The sequence below is a fragment of the Oncorhynchus keta genome, chromosome 10 (assembly GCF_023373465.1).
Source record: "Oncorhynchus keta strain PuntledgeMale-10-30-2019 chromosome 10, Oket_V2, whole genome shotgun sequence".
In the NCBI taxonomy this organism is placed as follows: Eukaryota; Metazoa; Chordata; class Actinopteri; order Salmoniformes; family Salmonidae; genus Oncorhynchus; species Oncorhynchus keta.
In genome coordinates, this window is record NC_068430.1 from 70,755,614 (window position 1) to 70,773,326 (window position 17,713).

At 41.2% G+C, this 17,713-nt stretch overlaps 1 protein-coding gene across 2 annotated transcripts in view; it reads left to right on the forward strand.

Moving 5' to 3' along the window:
* Window positions 1–890: 890 nt before the first annotated feature.
* Window positions 891–17,713, forward strand: part of LOC118389416 (metal transporter CNNM2-like) — a 65,350-nt gene continuing 48,527 nt past the window's right edge. For both annotated transcript variants that reach the window (XM_052527809.1, XM_052527808.1), the window contains exon 1: window positions 891–2,749. In XM_052527809.1, the coding sequence (XP_052383769.1) occupies window positions 1,258–2,749 (1,492 nt within the window). In that variant the 5' untranslated portion in view covers window positions 891–1,257. The remainder of the gene's footprint in view (window positions 2,750–17,713) is intronic.

Here is a 17,713-nt window from a genome sequence, read left to right on the forward strand (position 1 = left end):
ATAGTTGTGCAGGCGTCGGTTTTGTTGATAAACAACCAGCCCTGAAGAGCACGGAAATATTCCATCACCCGAAAACAGGAAAAAAACATATATATCTGTAGTAGAACCATATGTGCTTCATTTGATGTAGTTTATTTGTTCCATGTTCTGATATGTCAGGCAGAATAGGCCTATTATCCATGAGTTGACATGCGTGCCTTTGTCATCATCATCCCCGATTGGACAGATAATGACTCTACTACCTCAATGTGATGTTGTGATACTGTCCTAACTATCCTTCCGTTTTTTAAACTATGCCCAATGCCTACTTTGTGAAAGTAGCCCATTGAGATGTGATTCATGCATAACACCGCATCATGCGTAGACTAAATTGCCTATTAATGATGGGTGATTATTAATTCATTTGCACACGTTGTATGATATAATTATTTTCACAACAGAACAATGTAGGCTACAGTATTCAAAAGAAAATGTCTTATACATGCGTCTCGGCATTTTGCGTAATTATCTGTTAATTAGGCTAATATTACACATGGCAATTACTGCACGTTTTGTCTATCTATATAATTTCCAATGCCTATCATGCATTTGTATTGATTTGGTTGGTCAACCAACCGTCCATACAATTAGGCTTTGCAGATCATCTTTAAATAGCATACAAGACATACCATACCCTAAGCTATAAAAATGCATTGTGACTGCTTGTTTGGTCATCTTAAGGAACTAATCTAAAATGCATAAAGAATGTCACATAGCCTAAAAGCATGCATTCCATTCAGCCCGTTGAAACAACTCTCTCCCTCTACCTCTCGCTCTCCTCTGCAATGGAGAGAACATTGCATAACGACGCACCATTCACTCCACCCAGATAAATCAAATATTATGGATCTACCCACCAATTAATTATGTATTGGTTTCCCCTGAAATCCATTCGAAAAAGTCACGAGGAAAGTGTCTTGGGCTTTTTTTGCGTGAGGTGCGCTTGTTTTGGAATTTCATTCGTTGGAGCTGCGGCGAAAACTCCGCCCCCGTCCAACTGCCGCACTGGATTGGGTGCTACCGTCGTCTGTCTCCGGGACATCAGGGGAGGCACGAGTTCGCTCTAGGAGTAATCAGTTTCGGACTCGTAGTGGAACCAAGCGCTTGGGTCCCCGATGCTGCACAAATCACGGCGACCCCCGGTGGAGATGAAGGCGGACTCCGATTGGCTCTGATTTTTAAAAGCTCTTTTCATTCAGGAGGTTTCCCATTATCAACATGGCTGAGCCGTCGGCCCCAGTACCCTCTGCAAAAATGGCGTCACTTAGCCGGGTTCGAGCTCTCACGATGATTTTCTTAACTGTCAGCGGTTGTTTGGTCACCTCGACAAGTGGCAAAGAAGGCGGGGTAGAGTCGGACACGGTTATCATCGGGCTCCGGTTGGAGGACACGGACGACATTTCCTTTATGGACAGGGGCTACCTACGGGTGAGTGAACGGTCTCGTGTCAAATTGAGGGTCTACGGGCAAAACATAAACAACGAGACCTGGTCCAAAATTGCATTTACGGAACACGAGCAGATCCGACCAGTCGGGGACATCGACAGCTTGTCGGGGGACAACGGGAGCAAAGAGGATACGTCCGCGCATCCCTGCGGTATCAGGACCTCGGATATAATCATCTTGCCCAACATCATTCTAAGTCGCAGGACGTCGGGAGTAGTTGAAATCGAGGTCAAACCCCTTCGAAAAACCGAGAGGAGTAAATCGTATTATCTGTGCATCGCCACCTCGACACCTGCTCATCACGCCGCCGGCCTGCACGACCCATGGACCGAAAACACCTGGATTTACCACGACGGAGATGACACTAAAGTGATAGTTGTGGAGGAGAAGAGGTTTCTGCTCCCCTTCTGGCTTCAAGTCATCTTTATTTCCATGTTGCTGTGTCTGTCAGGCATGTTCAGCGGGTTGAACTTGGGACTGATGGCACTGGACCCAATGGAGCTCCAAATAGTTCAGAATTGTGGCACAGAGATGGAGAAGAATTATGCCAAAAAGATAGAGCCAGTTAGGAGCCAAGGGAATTACCTGCTTTGCTCACTTCTCCTAGGCAACGTGCTCGTCAATACAACTCTAACTATCTTATTTGATGATATTGCAGGTTCTGGGCTGATAGCTGTGGTGATGTCAACTATTGGAATTGTCATCTTTGGAGAGATTGTCCCTCAAGCCATATGCTCAAGACATGGCCTTGCCGTTGGAGCCAACACCATTTTCCTCACCAAGTTTTTCATGCTGCTCACCTTCCCTGCGTCATACCCAGTGAGCAAACTTCTAGATTACCTTTTGGGCCAAGAGATAGGCACTGTGTACAACCGCGAGAAGCTTTTGGAGATGCTCAGAGTCACGGATCCGTACAATGATCTGGTCAAAGAGGAGTTGAACATCATTCAGGGCGCCTTGGAACTGCGGACTAAGACTGTGGAGGACGTGATGACCCCGCTAAGAGATTGTTTTATGATTCCAGGTGATGCTATCCTCGACTTCAACACCATGTCTGAAATTATGGAGAGCGGCTACACGCGCATCCCCGTGTTCGAGGGTGACAGGTCCAACATTGTGGATCTATTGTTCGTGAAGGACCTGGCGTTTGTCGACCCAGATGATTCTACACCGCTGAAAACCATCACGAAGTTTTACAGCCATCAGCTGCATTTTGTGTTCAATGACACCAGGCTGGATGCCATGCTGGAGGAGTTCAAGAAAGGTGAGAGGGGTTTCATTTCTATTGGCCAACTGTACCCTGTCAATCAAATGATCATGCCATTTCAAGCCAAATGTGGGATGACTGGGATTCATTGCAAATGTGAGAATGACGTTTCATCGGAACACAGACGGATGATATAATAACCTAGAGAGACACGTGTTTCTACTCATTAGTAAGCAGTCAATTCACCGTATTACATCTCCACTGTAGATTTCTATTCATATCAACATATTTATGGCATTTTATAGTTGGGAAAACATCACAACCTTCAATCAGGGGGTATTTGCCTCTGGCAACAACACTGTCCCAGTTCCTTGACTGTACGTATAATATCACACACTTGACATAATAATATCCAGATCAGATGTCCTACTATGATAATACTATGACATCATAGAGAGCTCGAAGACCCTTTCCCTCTGGAAGATGGTCACGTAATGTGTGTCTTACTGTCTAATAACAGGTTACTGTCATTTAAAACTTGACTGAGACACGTGAATGACCTCATAGCACGGAAGGCCTGCTGTCCTTCAGGTGTCTCCCAAGTGTTTCAAGTGTATAAACAAAGATGTTAAGCCAAACCACGAAACCCGACTTTCAGGAAGATGGATTGTGGCGTTGCTCCATCAGGAAGGGTGTCACAAAAGATCCCAGATACAATAAAAAGAAAAGAGGCGAGGTGAGGTGGGGAGGAATGGCATCCTAAAGTAGCTGGCTGACATTCCTTGTCAGAGATGTAAGGGCGCATTTGTTGTCACCTCTGGGGTCATTTCCTGCAAAGAAAAAGTGGAGAGGGGGAATGTTCATGTTATCTTTCACCATCACTTCCATTCCTCGTTAATGTTCACACGGTCCCCCTCCCACTCTCTCTTTCTCTCTTGTTCTCTCTCTCTCTTTCTTTCTTTCTCTCTCTCTCTCTCTCTCTCTCTCTCTCTCTCTCTCTCTCTCTCTCTCTCTCTCTCTCTCCCTCTCTCTCCTCTCTCTCTCTCTCCTCTCTCCCTCCCTCTCTCCCTCTCTGTGGTTTGTGACTTGCATTAGGAAATTCATGCATGGGAATGGTACAACCGCGTCAGTGCTAAGGTTATCAGGTGGGGGCATCTTGTTTGAGAACCTGCTTAAATCCCCTCCTCTCCCTACTCTAAGTTGTGTGCATTGCCTCTGAATGATGGTGGTGTTTAACTCCCTTCGTCATGTCCACTGGAATGCAGTCGTGTGAATAATGAATAACTCCTCTCTCTTAACACCCACAGAGTTACACTTTATGACATAGTTATTCACTTTGTAAAGTTTTCATCTTCAGGTGCGTTTTGGTATCGTCACAATCTGACACGTGCAATCACACATGTCTGTTGATAGCAGGAACGATATACTTTTGATCAGGCAGCTTCTGTGCACATGGTTGTTACGTCATTACGGTTGTTACGTCATTACGGTTGATATATCATTACGGTTGTTATATCATTAAGTTTTTTACATAATTACGGTTGTTACATCATTACGGTTGTTACATCATTACGGTTGTTACATTATTACAGTTGTTATATCATTACGGTTGTTACATCATTACGGTTGTTACATCATTACGGTTGTTATATCATTACGGTTCTTACATCATTACGGTTGTTATATCATTACGGTTGATATATCATTACGGTTGTTATATCATTAAGTTTTTTACATAATTACGGTTCTTACATCATTACGGTTGTTACATCATTACGGTTGTTACATTATTACAGTTGTTATATCATTACGGTTGTTACATCATTACGGTTGTTACATCATTACGGTTGTTATGTCATTACATTTTTTACATCATTACGGTTGTTACATCATTACAATTGTTACATCATTACGGTTGTTACATCATTATGGTTATTATATCATTATGGTTGTTATATCATTACGGTTGTTACGTCATTACGGTTGTTACGTCATTGCTTTTATTACATCATTACGGTTGTTATATCATTACGGTTGTTACATTATTATGGCTGTTACATCATTGCGTTTTTTACATCATTACGGTTGTTACGTCATTACGGTTGTTACGTCATTACGGTTGTTACGTCATTGCTTTTATTACATCATTACGGTTGTTACATTATTATGGTTGTTACATCATTACGTTTTTTACATCATTACGGTTGTTACATCATTACGGTTGTTATATCATTACGGTTCTTACATCATTACGGTTGTTATATCATTACGGTTTATATATCATTACGGTTGTTATATCATTACGTTTTTTACATAATTACGGTTCTTACATCATTACGGTTGTTACATTATTACAGTTGTTATATCATTACGGTTGTTACATCATTACGGTTGTTACATCATTACGGTTGTTATGTCATTACATTTTTTACATCATTACGGTTGTTACATCATAATGTTTGTTACATCATTACGGTTGTTACATCATTATGGTTATTATATCATTATGGTTGTTATATCATTACGGTTGTTACATCATTATGGTTGTTACATCATTATGGTTGTTACATCATTAAGGTTGTTACATCATTACGGTTGTTACATCATTACGGTTGTTATATCATTACGGTTGTTACGTCATTATGGTTGTTACATCATTAAGGTTGTTACATCATTATGATTGTTATATCATTACGGTTGTTACGTCATTATGGTTGTTACATCATTACGGTTGTTACATTATTACGGTTGTTATATCATTACGGTTGTTACATCATTACAGTTGTTACATCATTACGGTTGTTATGTCATTACATTTTTTACATCATTACGGTTGTTACATCATTACGTTTGTTACATCATTACGGTTGTTACATCATTACGGTTGATATATATCATTACGGTTGTCACATCATTACGGTTGTTATATCATTGCGGTTGTTACATCATTACGGTTGTTACATCATTACAAGACTTAAAAATACTACTTACACTTTGTGGCCTATCATACTTAACTTTAAGACTGGTTGTGACTATGTTCATCTCGTCAATAGCTTTTTATGACTATGATTTCACTGAACTACGTTTTTTCAGAGAAATAATGTCAATTAGGCATTTTATATTCATTATTCAATCGCTAGAGTGTTTGTTTTGGGTTATTGTAAAATCCGATTAACGAGAAGTAAATTAATGGAAAAAATCAAATAATAATAGCCTTGTTTGAAGGCTAATGTATAATATCTTACATATTATGCATATTCATTAATTTGGTCACATTCATTTGAAGGTTTCTGTCAGTGATGAAAATCTTTACAGAAACCATGGTGTGATTACTTCAAATTAGGTTTCTATTAATATAGTAGACAACGGTATGCATTAGCATTTGCTTAATGGATTCATTAATACATGGATATGATTAGCAGACTAGAAGGTGGTCAGAACAGAACAGCAGCTGCATTGATAATCTTATCTATTATCGGATATTGCTGACCTATGGCCAGTCCTTTAGACATCATCAGTGATCCCAGAACATGACCCATAAAACCCCCATTATTTTACATTTACATTTAAGTCATTTAGCAGACGCTCTTATCCAGAGCGACTTACAAATCTACCACCACAGCTCTCATTAACTAAAGCTAACAGCCTGGCTCTTTCACCTTCAGTTTTAAACACCAGCTTCACATAGCTGAAAATACTATATTTTTGGTTATGGAAAAATATATTTCACAGCGGTTTAGATGGTACAGTGATTCTCTACACGATTCTTGATTGTTTTGTCACAAACTGATATTTGGCGAAGTTTTCGAATTTTAGCAACCAGAAAATGGCGGAGCGATTTCGGCATAGTGCAGCTTTAAGAACGGGAAGCATAGAAATTGCGCACATAGAACAGATCTACCACTTCTTACATTTACATTTACATTTAAGTCATTTAGCAGACGCTCTTATCCAGAGCGACTTACAAATTGGTGCATTCACCTTATGACATCCAGTAGAACAGTCACTTTACAATAGTGCATCTAAATCTTAAGGGGGGGGGGGGTGAGAAGGATTACTTATCCTATCCTAGGTATTCCTTAAAGAGGTGGGGTTTCAGGTGTCTCCGGAAGGTGGTGATTGACTCCGCTGTCCTGGCGTCGTGAGGGAGTTTGTTCCACCATTGGGGGGCCAGAGCAGCGAACAGTTTTGACTGGGCTGAGCGGGAACTGTACTTCCTCAGTGGTAGGGAGGCGAGCAGGCCAGAGGTGGATGAACGCAGTGCCCTTGTTTGGGTGTAGGGCCTGATCAGAGCCTGGAGGTACTGAGGTGCCGTTTCCCCTCACAGCTCCGTAGGCAAGCACCATGGTCTTGTAGCATATGCGAGCTTCAACTGGAAGCCAGTGGAGAGAGCGGAGGAGCGGGGTGACGTGAGAGAACTTGGGAAGGTTGAACACCAGACGGGCTGCGGCGTTCTGGATGAGTTGTAGGGGCTTAATGGCACAGGCAGGGAGCCCAGCCAACAGCGAGTTGCAGTAATCCAGACGGGAGATGACAAGTGCCTGGATTAGGACCTGCGCCGCTTCCTGTGTGAGGCAGGGTCGTACTCTGCGGATGTTGTAGAGCATGAACCTACAGGAACGGGCCACCGCCTTGATGTTAGTTGAGAACGACAGGGTGTTGTCCAGGATCACGCCAAGGTTCTTAGCGCTCTGGGAGGAGGACACAATGGAGTTGTCAACCGTGATGGCGAGATCATGGAACGGGCAGTCCTTCCCGGGGAGGAAGAGCAGCTCCGTCTTGCCGAGGTTCAGCTTGAGGTGGTGATCCGTCATCCACACTGATATGTCTGCCAGACATGCAGAGATGCGATTCGCCACCTGGTCATCAGAAGGGGGAAAGGAGAAGATTAATTGTGTGTCGTCTGCATAGCAATGATAGGAGAGACCATGTGAGGTTATGACAGAGCCAAGTGACTTGGTGTATAGCGAGAATAGGAGAGGGCCTAGAACAGAGCCCTGGGGGACACCAGTGGTGAGAGCGCGTGGTGAGGAGACAGATTCTCGCCACGCCACCTGGTAGGAGCGACCTGTCAGATAGGACGCAATCCAAGCGTGGGCCGCGCCGGAGATGCCCAACTCGGAGAGGGTGGAGAGGAGGATCTGATGGTTCACAGTATCGAAGGCAGCCGATAGGTCTAGAAGGATGAGAGCAGAGGAGAGAGAGTTAGCTTTAGCAGTGTGGAGCGCCTCTGTGATACAGAGAAGAGCAGTCTCAGTTGAATGACTAGTCTTGAAACCTGACTGATTTGGATCAAGAAGGTCATTCAGAGAGAGATAGCGGGAGAGCTAGCCAAGGACGGCACGTTCAAGAGTTTTGGAGAGAAAAGAAAGAAGGGATACTGGTCTGTAGTTGTTGACATCGGAGGGATTGAGTGTAGGTTTTTTTCAGAAGGGGTGCAACTCTCGCTCTCTTGAAGACGGAAGGGACGTAGCCAGCGGTCAGGGATGAGTTGATGAGCGAGGTGAGGTAAGGGAGAAGGTCTCCGGAAATGGTCTGGAGAAGAGAGGAGGGGATAGGGTCAAGCGGGCAGGTTGTTGGGCGGCCGGCCGTCACAAGACGCGAGATTTCATCTGGAGAGAGAGGGGAGAAAGAGGTCAGAGCACAGGGTAGGGCAGTGTGAGCAGAACCAGCGGTGCCGTTTTACTTAGCAAACGAGGATCGGATGTCGTCGACCTTCTTTTCAAAATGGTTGATGAAGTCATCTGCAGAGAGGGAGGAGGGGGGGAGGGGGAGGACTTGTTTTCAATGAGAATGACAGATCTATAACTCCAATTTCTGTGTGAATTTGGTTGGCTCGCCCAAAAAAGTTATATATTGCAGTTTTAAAGTTCTAGATATAACCTTTTTGTAGATTGTACATACAGGTAAGGTACGTCAGACTAAACCCTAGTCCTCCAGGTTCCAGCCTCCCAGCAAGGCCACGAGGCCAGGTGCCAGTGTGGTCTTTGGGATCCTGTTCTTGGCTCTGCTCCAGAGGGAACTCGCCTTCCTTCCGTCCAACCTCTGGAGCGGTTGTAAATCCTGAGGAAGGGAGGTCAAAGTTTCTCGTCAATCTGCCTCTAGTCACGGCACCACACTCGGTTCAAAGTGCTTTGTATTGTAAGTCAGTGTTAATTAATTTGACTGCCTCTTGTGGAGCTGGTTGCTGCACAGCCACCTGAAGTTGGGTTGAAGAAAGAAAGAAAAAAGCCTCCCGCCACATCTGCTCCAACAGCTACATACGTTAGAGATACACTGAGTGGAAAAAACATTAAGAACACCTGCTCTTTCCATGACATCGACTGACCAGGTGAAGACTATAATCCCTTATTGATGTCACTTGTTAAATCCACTTCAGTCAGTGTAGATGAAGGGGAGGAGACAGATTAAAGAAGGATTTTTAAGCCTTGAGACAATTGAGACATGGATTGTGTATGTGTGCCATTCAGAGAGTGAATGGGCAAGACAAAAGGTTTAAATGCCTTTGAACGGGGTATGGTAGTAGGTACCAGGCGCACCGGTTTGTGTCAAGAACTCCACTGTTGCTGGGTTTTTCCACGCTCAACCGTTTCCCTTGTGTATCAAGAATGGTCCACCATCCAGAGGACATCCAGCCAATTTGACACAACTGTGGAAGGCATTGGAGTCAACATGGGTCAGCATCCCTGTGGAACGCTTTCGACACCTTGTAGAGTCCACGCCTCAACGAATTGAGGTGTTCTGAGGGCAAGGAGTGTTCCTAATGTTAGGTATACTCAGTGTAAAGCACATGAAAAGTGTAATTGGTTTAACTTTTGAACTCAGGTTTTTCAGGATTCTGAATTAGCCGTTTCTTGCTGGCTCTGTTTGTGGTTGAAGAGGAGGCTTTCACTTTCTGCACTGAAACTGTGAAGTAAACCAGCTTCCACCTGAAGAGTGAGAAGGAGCACAAGAAACTAAAAAAAACCCAGTGGTGGCAGTTCTTAATACTATGCCCCCATGCTAAGGTTCAGGTTGGTGGCTTAACCTAAGCCACTATCGTCATCCTAGACCTTTAAATCGAGACAGACAACCCCTTGGAAACTTCTGAACCCTTTTGTTAGTTTCTGTTGGATTGCAACAATTTGTGACAATTAGCGACTAGTAGTGACACTTAGTGACAGTGACAATTAGCGACAATTAGAGACTACTAGTAGTGTGTTAACGAGTGGGTCAAAGTGTGCCCTTTGGGATGAACCTGAGTAGCACACACAGAATGGGGCCAATCACACTCATGTCCAGTCTTGTTTTTTGAACGAATGAATGTCACTCCCTTTGTTGCACCCCCTTTGTTGCACCCCCTTTAAGTTTTACTAGTCTTATGTTGTCATATTTCCCAGACACGTGACATATTTACAAAGGTAGATCGAGGATCGCCTTCTGCTTGTGTCTTGAATCACACACACACACACACACACACACACACACACACACACACACACACACACACACACACACACACACACACACACACACACACACACACACACACACACACACACACACACACACACACACACACACACACACACACACACACACACACAGAGGGTTGATTTTAATCTTATGAACTCCATAACCTTGGACAGTGTAACTTGGCCTAGTGCCAGCCACTGCAGGTGGGAAGGACAGCTGTCGTTCAAACTAAGCAGCGCATCGCCATCGTTCCTCGAAAGTGACATTCCTCGTTTTCCAGTTCTGCTCCATTCCACTCATGTCTTTTTATGTCTCACATATAACTAGAATACTATGTGCTGTATGTTCTTGATTGGGGTTGAGAAAGAGGCCTCCAGTGTAGACTACACTGTAAAAACAGAACGACACAGATAGTGTTTTAAAACAGAATAAAAGCACTCTGAAACACCCAAAGTGGTTCTTAAATTTAAATTTGGGTGTTGTTAAGATAGTGCTGTGAAAACACTTTTGGGGGGTTTTCTGTGCATGTAAACGGCAGCATCAAAACACACAAAATATATATTTGTTGCAGACTAAACTGAGTATACCTACCATTAGGAACACCTTCCTAATATTGAGTTGTTTCAATGATTTGTTAATTTAATTTAACCAAAAAATTGTAAGAATAAATCCAACTTAATGTTTCTCAAAATGTAAGATATTTCATATGAGGATAACCAAAGATAGAGAAAATGTATGTGTTTAACTATTCAGAAGTCTGGTTTTATTCTACTTGCATTTCCCATCTTCCCACGTGGCTCAGTTATTAGAGGATTGTGGGTAATTCAACATTTTCGATTTTATGATTCTTTTACACATGCATGTTTGAAGAAAGAAATGTATACTTCTATATTAATATTAAGCAACTTGTTATGCCATGAGGTGTAATGGATAATAATGAATGGATATCAAAATTGTCAGGCAAAATGACGTTCAATGATGAAACTTTTTACGGTAGAGGCAAATACAGAATCCTGCAATGTTTGATGTAATGTAACCCCCATGCCTGCCAAAATTCCGCACTAAACAGAACTTGAAACATCAAAATAGTGTTTTCAACCTTTTCCAGAAGTGCTCCCAGCCCCTGGCAAGGTGTTGCACAATGCTTGATCAATTGGTGTTGATGTGTTGGTGTTGATGTGTCAATCAGGTTGATGTGTTTCAATACCCCAGAAAAGTTCAGGTTTCGTCTCCTTTGAGTTGGTGGCAGCACAGTCGCCACTAGTGTTGATATTATAAAGCACTTCATTTTAACAGTGTACTAGAGGCTACATGAGCCCTGGCAGGTATTGAACTAGTTCGCCCCTTTCCTGCAATATAGGCCAATCTATGCTTAATTCAGATTCAGCAGCCTCCACAGCCGCCTTTCTCCTTCCATTTTGTCTTAAAGTGAAACTAACCTAGTTGATATTGAAGTATTTTAACACTTTCAGGGATATTGCTTCAGCAGACGCTTTTCGAATTCATATCGTTTCACAAATGTGGTTTTCAATTCTCGGCAGCAAATAAAGCTGTGCTTGAGCGTTTGTTCACCTGGTTACAGTTCTTGTGCTTATTTATAATGGCGAAATAAGAGGTGGGATTAAATGGCGTCATGTTGGCAGTTGGACAGGAATGGCTCCTGGTGAGGGATACCCCTTTGAACACAGCGTGACTTTTCCTTCAAGACTTTTTACTTTGTCTATTGATTACATGCTTCACCTTAATGTGGATTGGTTGTCTCGGTTTTAGTCGCTCTTGTCTCACTAAACAAGAGTTAATTTTACCTCCGTTTTTTTTTCCCAACTCAAACTAGGCATGTTTTGGCAAGCTTGACGTGTTCAACGAAAGCGTAGAACGTACTGTAGCTAGATGATCGGTTTGAAGTAGTTCTGAGAATCAGACCTCGGTTCAAATATTTTTTTGTTGTTTTAGTACTTTGAGTGTTTTCTTTAGGCTGCCTGGAGTGCCAGATTGGCATGGTTTGCATTTATTGTGACTACTCTATTGAACCCAGGTCTGTTGAGAATAAATACACTTCTGTGATCAGTTTGTTTGAGCCGGTTGTGTTCAAAGCCAGGCTTTTCAAATGGCCTACATTCCTCAAATTCTACTATAACATGGAGTAGACTTTTTAAAGGCCAGGTGCACACCTTAAATGGCTTCTTGTATTACAGTATTAAGGGCAGAAGCAAACTCATACATTTACCGCTATTTTTGTGTAGTCACGATGAATTGCGGTCTTTCCTAAAAAAGCCATCCTTACCCAGAAGGCACTTGAGTATTGTTCCGTTGAAATATGTCAGTTGTTACTTAATGTAATTAATTACACAATAAGGTATTACTACTGTTCTTGTGATCCACACATATAAACAGTCGTTAATCGGTCGTTAACCTGTGAAACTTGGCATGAGTTGAAAAAGCGCGATACTCCAAATTTGTCCTACTTGGCAGGCCTGTATTAGAAGCTGTGTTAGAAAATCAACATAATGCTTTAGCACGTCCGTACAGCACCTCCGCCGGGTCTTGAGAACAGTGACGTACTCCCGCTGGAGATTCACCAATAGGAAATAATAGACAAAGGTATGTTATGGCATATCTAATCTCCTCACCTGCTTATCCTGAAGGACTGGATAGATGCAGGCAACATGGCAGAGCCATACCGTCCCTGCCACAAACCAACTGAACTGAACTCGCAGTTGTCTTATCTTCGATTGCCTTTTGATCCCACCCTCTGTTGCAGTTCCTCAAGATGTGGTCGATCCTCAAAATAGTAGTGTTCTGCTTCTGCTCATTCTATTTCTTTTGATGCTGATGCATCAATGGAATTCTTATTATGGGATTGTAAGAGTTCGCTTCATGAATCAGACATTGTTCCTGTGTAGTGAACTGGGGTATTGAAACAGTTTTTAAATTTTTTTATGTCAGTAGCTTTGCTGTGGAACACTTTAAAGTTGGCTTTTGAAATGAGCTCAGAGAAGTCTGGAATTGTAGTCTGATCAGAGTAAGGCTAACTCTTTGATTTCTGTGGGCTGGCATAATGGCAGTGCTACTAGCGTTCCGTACAACTCGGCCAGAACAAATATCGTTTCACAGATGCAGCTAGTTATTTTGACCAGCAAAGTGTAATGATACTGTCTATGTCTGTAGTCTCTTGAATTATCAATGTCCTTCTCTAAATGTCATATTGAAAGAATTATGCTATTGAAATGAAACCAAAACTGAATTAGCTATTCTAATTCCTTCTAATACGAATAATTCTGTAAAAGGCAAAGTCGTGTGGTAATGTGAGGTCATGATGACAGTGTGTTGGGCACACCACACGTGCATCATGGAATTTGGCTCTTGTGATTCATATCCGTAGGTCCAGTAAGTTTGGTTTTGTCTTACCAACATGGATTCCAGTAATGTAGCTTATTATAAAGTCTGAGCGCATGTTATTCCCAGAAGTGTGACTTTAGCGGTTTTGAGTCTGATGATATGTAGGCTAATCAAGGACGCCTACTTCCCACAGAAGGTGGATAGGCCGTTGTACAGAGAAAATAATTCTATCACGCAAATCAATCCCTTACGATCCCTTTCTCCAGTGCTTTAGGAAAGTATTCAGACCCCTTGACTTTTTTCACATGTTATTGCTTTACAGCCTTATTCTTAAATAGATAAAAAAAAGCATTTCCTCAGCAATTTACACACAATACTCCATAATGACAAAGATAAAATAGTTTTTAGACATTTTTGCAAATGTATTAAAAATATTTAAAAAACAGATACCTTATTTAAATAAGTATTCAGACCCTTTGCTATGAGACTCGAAATTGAGCTCAGGTGCATCCTGTTTCAATTGATCACCCTTAAGATGTTTCTACAACTTGATTGGAGTCCACCTATGGTCAAATCAATTGATTGGACATGATTAAGGTACCACAGTTGACAGTGCATGTCAGAGCAAAAACCAAGCCATGAGGTCCAAGGAATTATCCGTAGAACTCCGAGACAGGATTGTGTCGAGGCACAAATCTGAGGAAGGGTAACAAAAAATATCTGCAGCATTTAAGATCCCCAAGAACACAGTGGCCTCCATCATTCTTAAATGGAAGAAGTGTGGAACCGTCAAGACTCTTCCAAGAGCTGGACGCCCGGGCAAACTGAGCAATAAGAAGAGAATGGCCTTGGTCAGGGAGGTGACCAAGAACCCGATGGTCACTCTGACAGAGCTCTAGAGTTCCTCTGTGGAGATGGGAGAACCTTCCAGAAGGACAACCATCTCTCCAGCACTCCACAAATCAGGTCTTTATGGTAGAGTGGCCAGAAGGAATCCAATCCTTAGTAAAAGGCACATGACTGCCCACTTGGAGTTTTCCAAAAGACACCGAAAGACTCTCAGACAATGAGAAACAAGATTCTCTGGTCTGATGAAACCAACTCTTTGGCCTGAATTCCAAGCGTCGCATCTGGAGAAAACCTGGCACCATCCCTACGGTGAAGCACGGTGGTGGCAGCATCATGCTGTGGGGATGCTTTTCCAGCGGCAGGGACTGGGAGACTAGTCAGGATCAAGGCAAATATGAACAGAGCAAAGTACAGAGAGATCCTTGATGGAAACCTGCTGCAGAGCCCTCAGGACCTCAGACTGGGGTGAAGGTTCAACGACCCTAAGCACGCAGCCAAGACAACGCAGGAGACGCTTCAGGACAAGTCTCTGAATGTCCTTGAGTTGCCCAGCCAGAGCCCGGACTTGAAACCGATTGAACATCTCTGGAGAGACCTGAAAATAGCTGTGCAGCAACGCTCCCGATCCAACCTGACAGAGCTTGAGAAGCTCTGTAGAGAAGAATGCGAGAAATTCCAAAATACAGTTGTGCCAAGCTTGTAGCGTCATACCCACGAAGACTCAAGGGTGTAATCGCTGCCAAAGGTGCTTCAACAAAGTACTGAGTAAAGGGTCTGAATACTTAATGTGATAAATGCGTAAATGTGATATTTCAGTTTTAAACTTTTAATAAAGTAGCAACAATTTCTAAAAACCTGTTTTTGCTTTGTCATTATGGGTTATTGTGTGTAGATTGATGAGGGGAAAAAAACAATTTAATACATTTTAGAATGTGGCTGTAATGGAACAAAATGTGGGAAAAGTCAAGGGGTCGGGAATACTTTCCCAAGGCACTGTATATGTTTTGATACATTTTTTTCCCATCATAATCTGGGTGAAAGCGTCAACAGGCTTTATAGACTTAGAGGTTCAAGTAGAGAAGAACATTCCATCAGGAAGGTCCCCACCTTCCCACTAACCAGTGGTTTGTCACCATGTACGACTACCTTGACTTGTACTATGTACACTATTTGAAAAAAAAGGTGATATCTAGAACCTAAAAGGGTTTTTTGTCTGTCCCCATAGGATAACCCTTTGAAGAACCCTTTTGATTGTAGGTAGAACCCTTTTGGTTTGCATGTTGAACCCTTTCTACAGAGGGTACTACATGGAACCCAAAAGGCTCCTACCTGGAAGCAAAAAGGGTTCTCCTATAGGGACGGCCGAATAACCCTTTTGGAACCCTTTATCTAAGAATGTACCCAGTGGGTCATCAGTTAAGCAGTACTAGGGTTGTTGTGGTGGGACTCCCTAGTAATGATAATACTGCTGTTTGCAGACTTTTACATACCTATGTCTATCCCAAACCCCTTGCTTTCTGAATCCAATGACATCCTGGACGAGCCCCCATTTGATGTTTACTATTTCTGTAATGCAAACCTGGTTTCTGCACAATGTGTACCACACACACAGTCTGTGTTTGGTCTACTATTGGAGCTTTGTTTTTGCTCATAGACCAACAGCAAGCCCCTCTGTCCTCTGTCCTTACAACCTACGTCATACCTCGGGTATATTGTTTGTGTGGATTGCATTTTGGCCCAGTCAATTGTTTTCAGAACCCGTACAGTTTTCTGCTTCAGGATTTACATTTTGGACTCTTGATGTTGTGGATCTAGTACCGGATCAAATGGCTTGATCCTGCCCTGAGAGAAATGTCTCGGGTTGTGCCCAAGATTATGCCATCTCCTAATGTTTCTCTTGGGAGTAAAGATGAGGACGTGTTTGTTTTCCATGTGGTTGTGGCTTGAAGATATTATCATTATGGCAGGTTACATTTTACGCCATCATTATCAAGAAGGCAAAGTGTATGATGATAATGAATATAGTGGTTATGATGATGATGAATATAATGGTTATGATGATAATGAATATAGTGGTTATGATGATGATGAATATAATGGTTATGATGATAATGAATATAGTGGTTATGATGATGATGAATATAATGGTTATGATGATGATGAATATAATGGTTATGATGATAATGAATATAGTGGTTATGATGATGATGAATATAATGGTTATGATGATAATGATGAATATAATGGTTATGATGATGATGATGAATATAATGGTTATGATGATAATGAATATAGTGGTTATGATGATGATGAATATAATGGTTATGATGATGATGAATATAATGGTTATGATGATAATGAATATAATGGTTATGATGATAATGAATATAGTGGTTATGATGATAATGAATATAATGGTTATGATGATGATGATGAATATAATGGTTATGATGATGATGAATATAATGGTTATGATGATAATGAATATAGTGGTTATGATGATGATGAATATAATGGTTATGATGATGATGAATATAATGGTTATGATGATAATGAATATAGTGGTTATGATGATGATGAATATAATGGTTATGATGATAATGATGAATATAATGGTTATGATGATGATGATGAATATAATGGTTATGATGATAATGAATATAGTGGTTATGATGATGATGAATATAATGGTTATGATGATGATGAATATAATGGTTATGATGATAATGAATATAGTGGTTATGATGATGATGAATATAATGGTTATGATGATGAAGAATATAATGGTTATGATGATGATGATGAATATAATGGTTATGATGATGATGAATATAATGGTTATGATGATGATGAATATAATTGTTATGATGATGATGAATATAATGGTTATAATGATGATGATGAATATAATGGTTATGATGATGATGAATATAATGGTTATGATGATGATGAATATAATGGTTATGATGATGATGAATATAATGGTTATGATGATGATGAATATAATGGTTATAATGATGATGAATATAATGGTTATGATGATGATGATGATGAATATAATGGTTATGATGATGATGAATATAATGGTTATGATGATGATGAATATAATGGTTATGATGATGATGAATATAATGGTTATGATGATGATGAATATAATGGTTATGATGATGATGATGATGAATATAATGGTTATGATGATGATGAATATAATTGTTATGATGATAATGAATATAATGGTTATGATCATGATGAATATAATGGTTATGATGATGATGAATATAATGGTTATGATGATGAGGAATATAATGGTTATGATGTTGATGAATATAATGGTTATGATGATGATGAATATAATTGTTATGATGATGATGAATATAA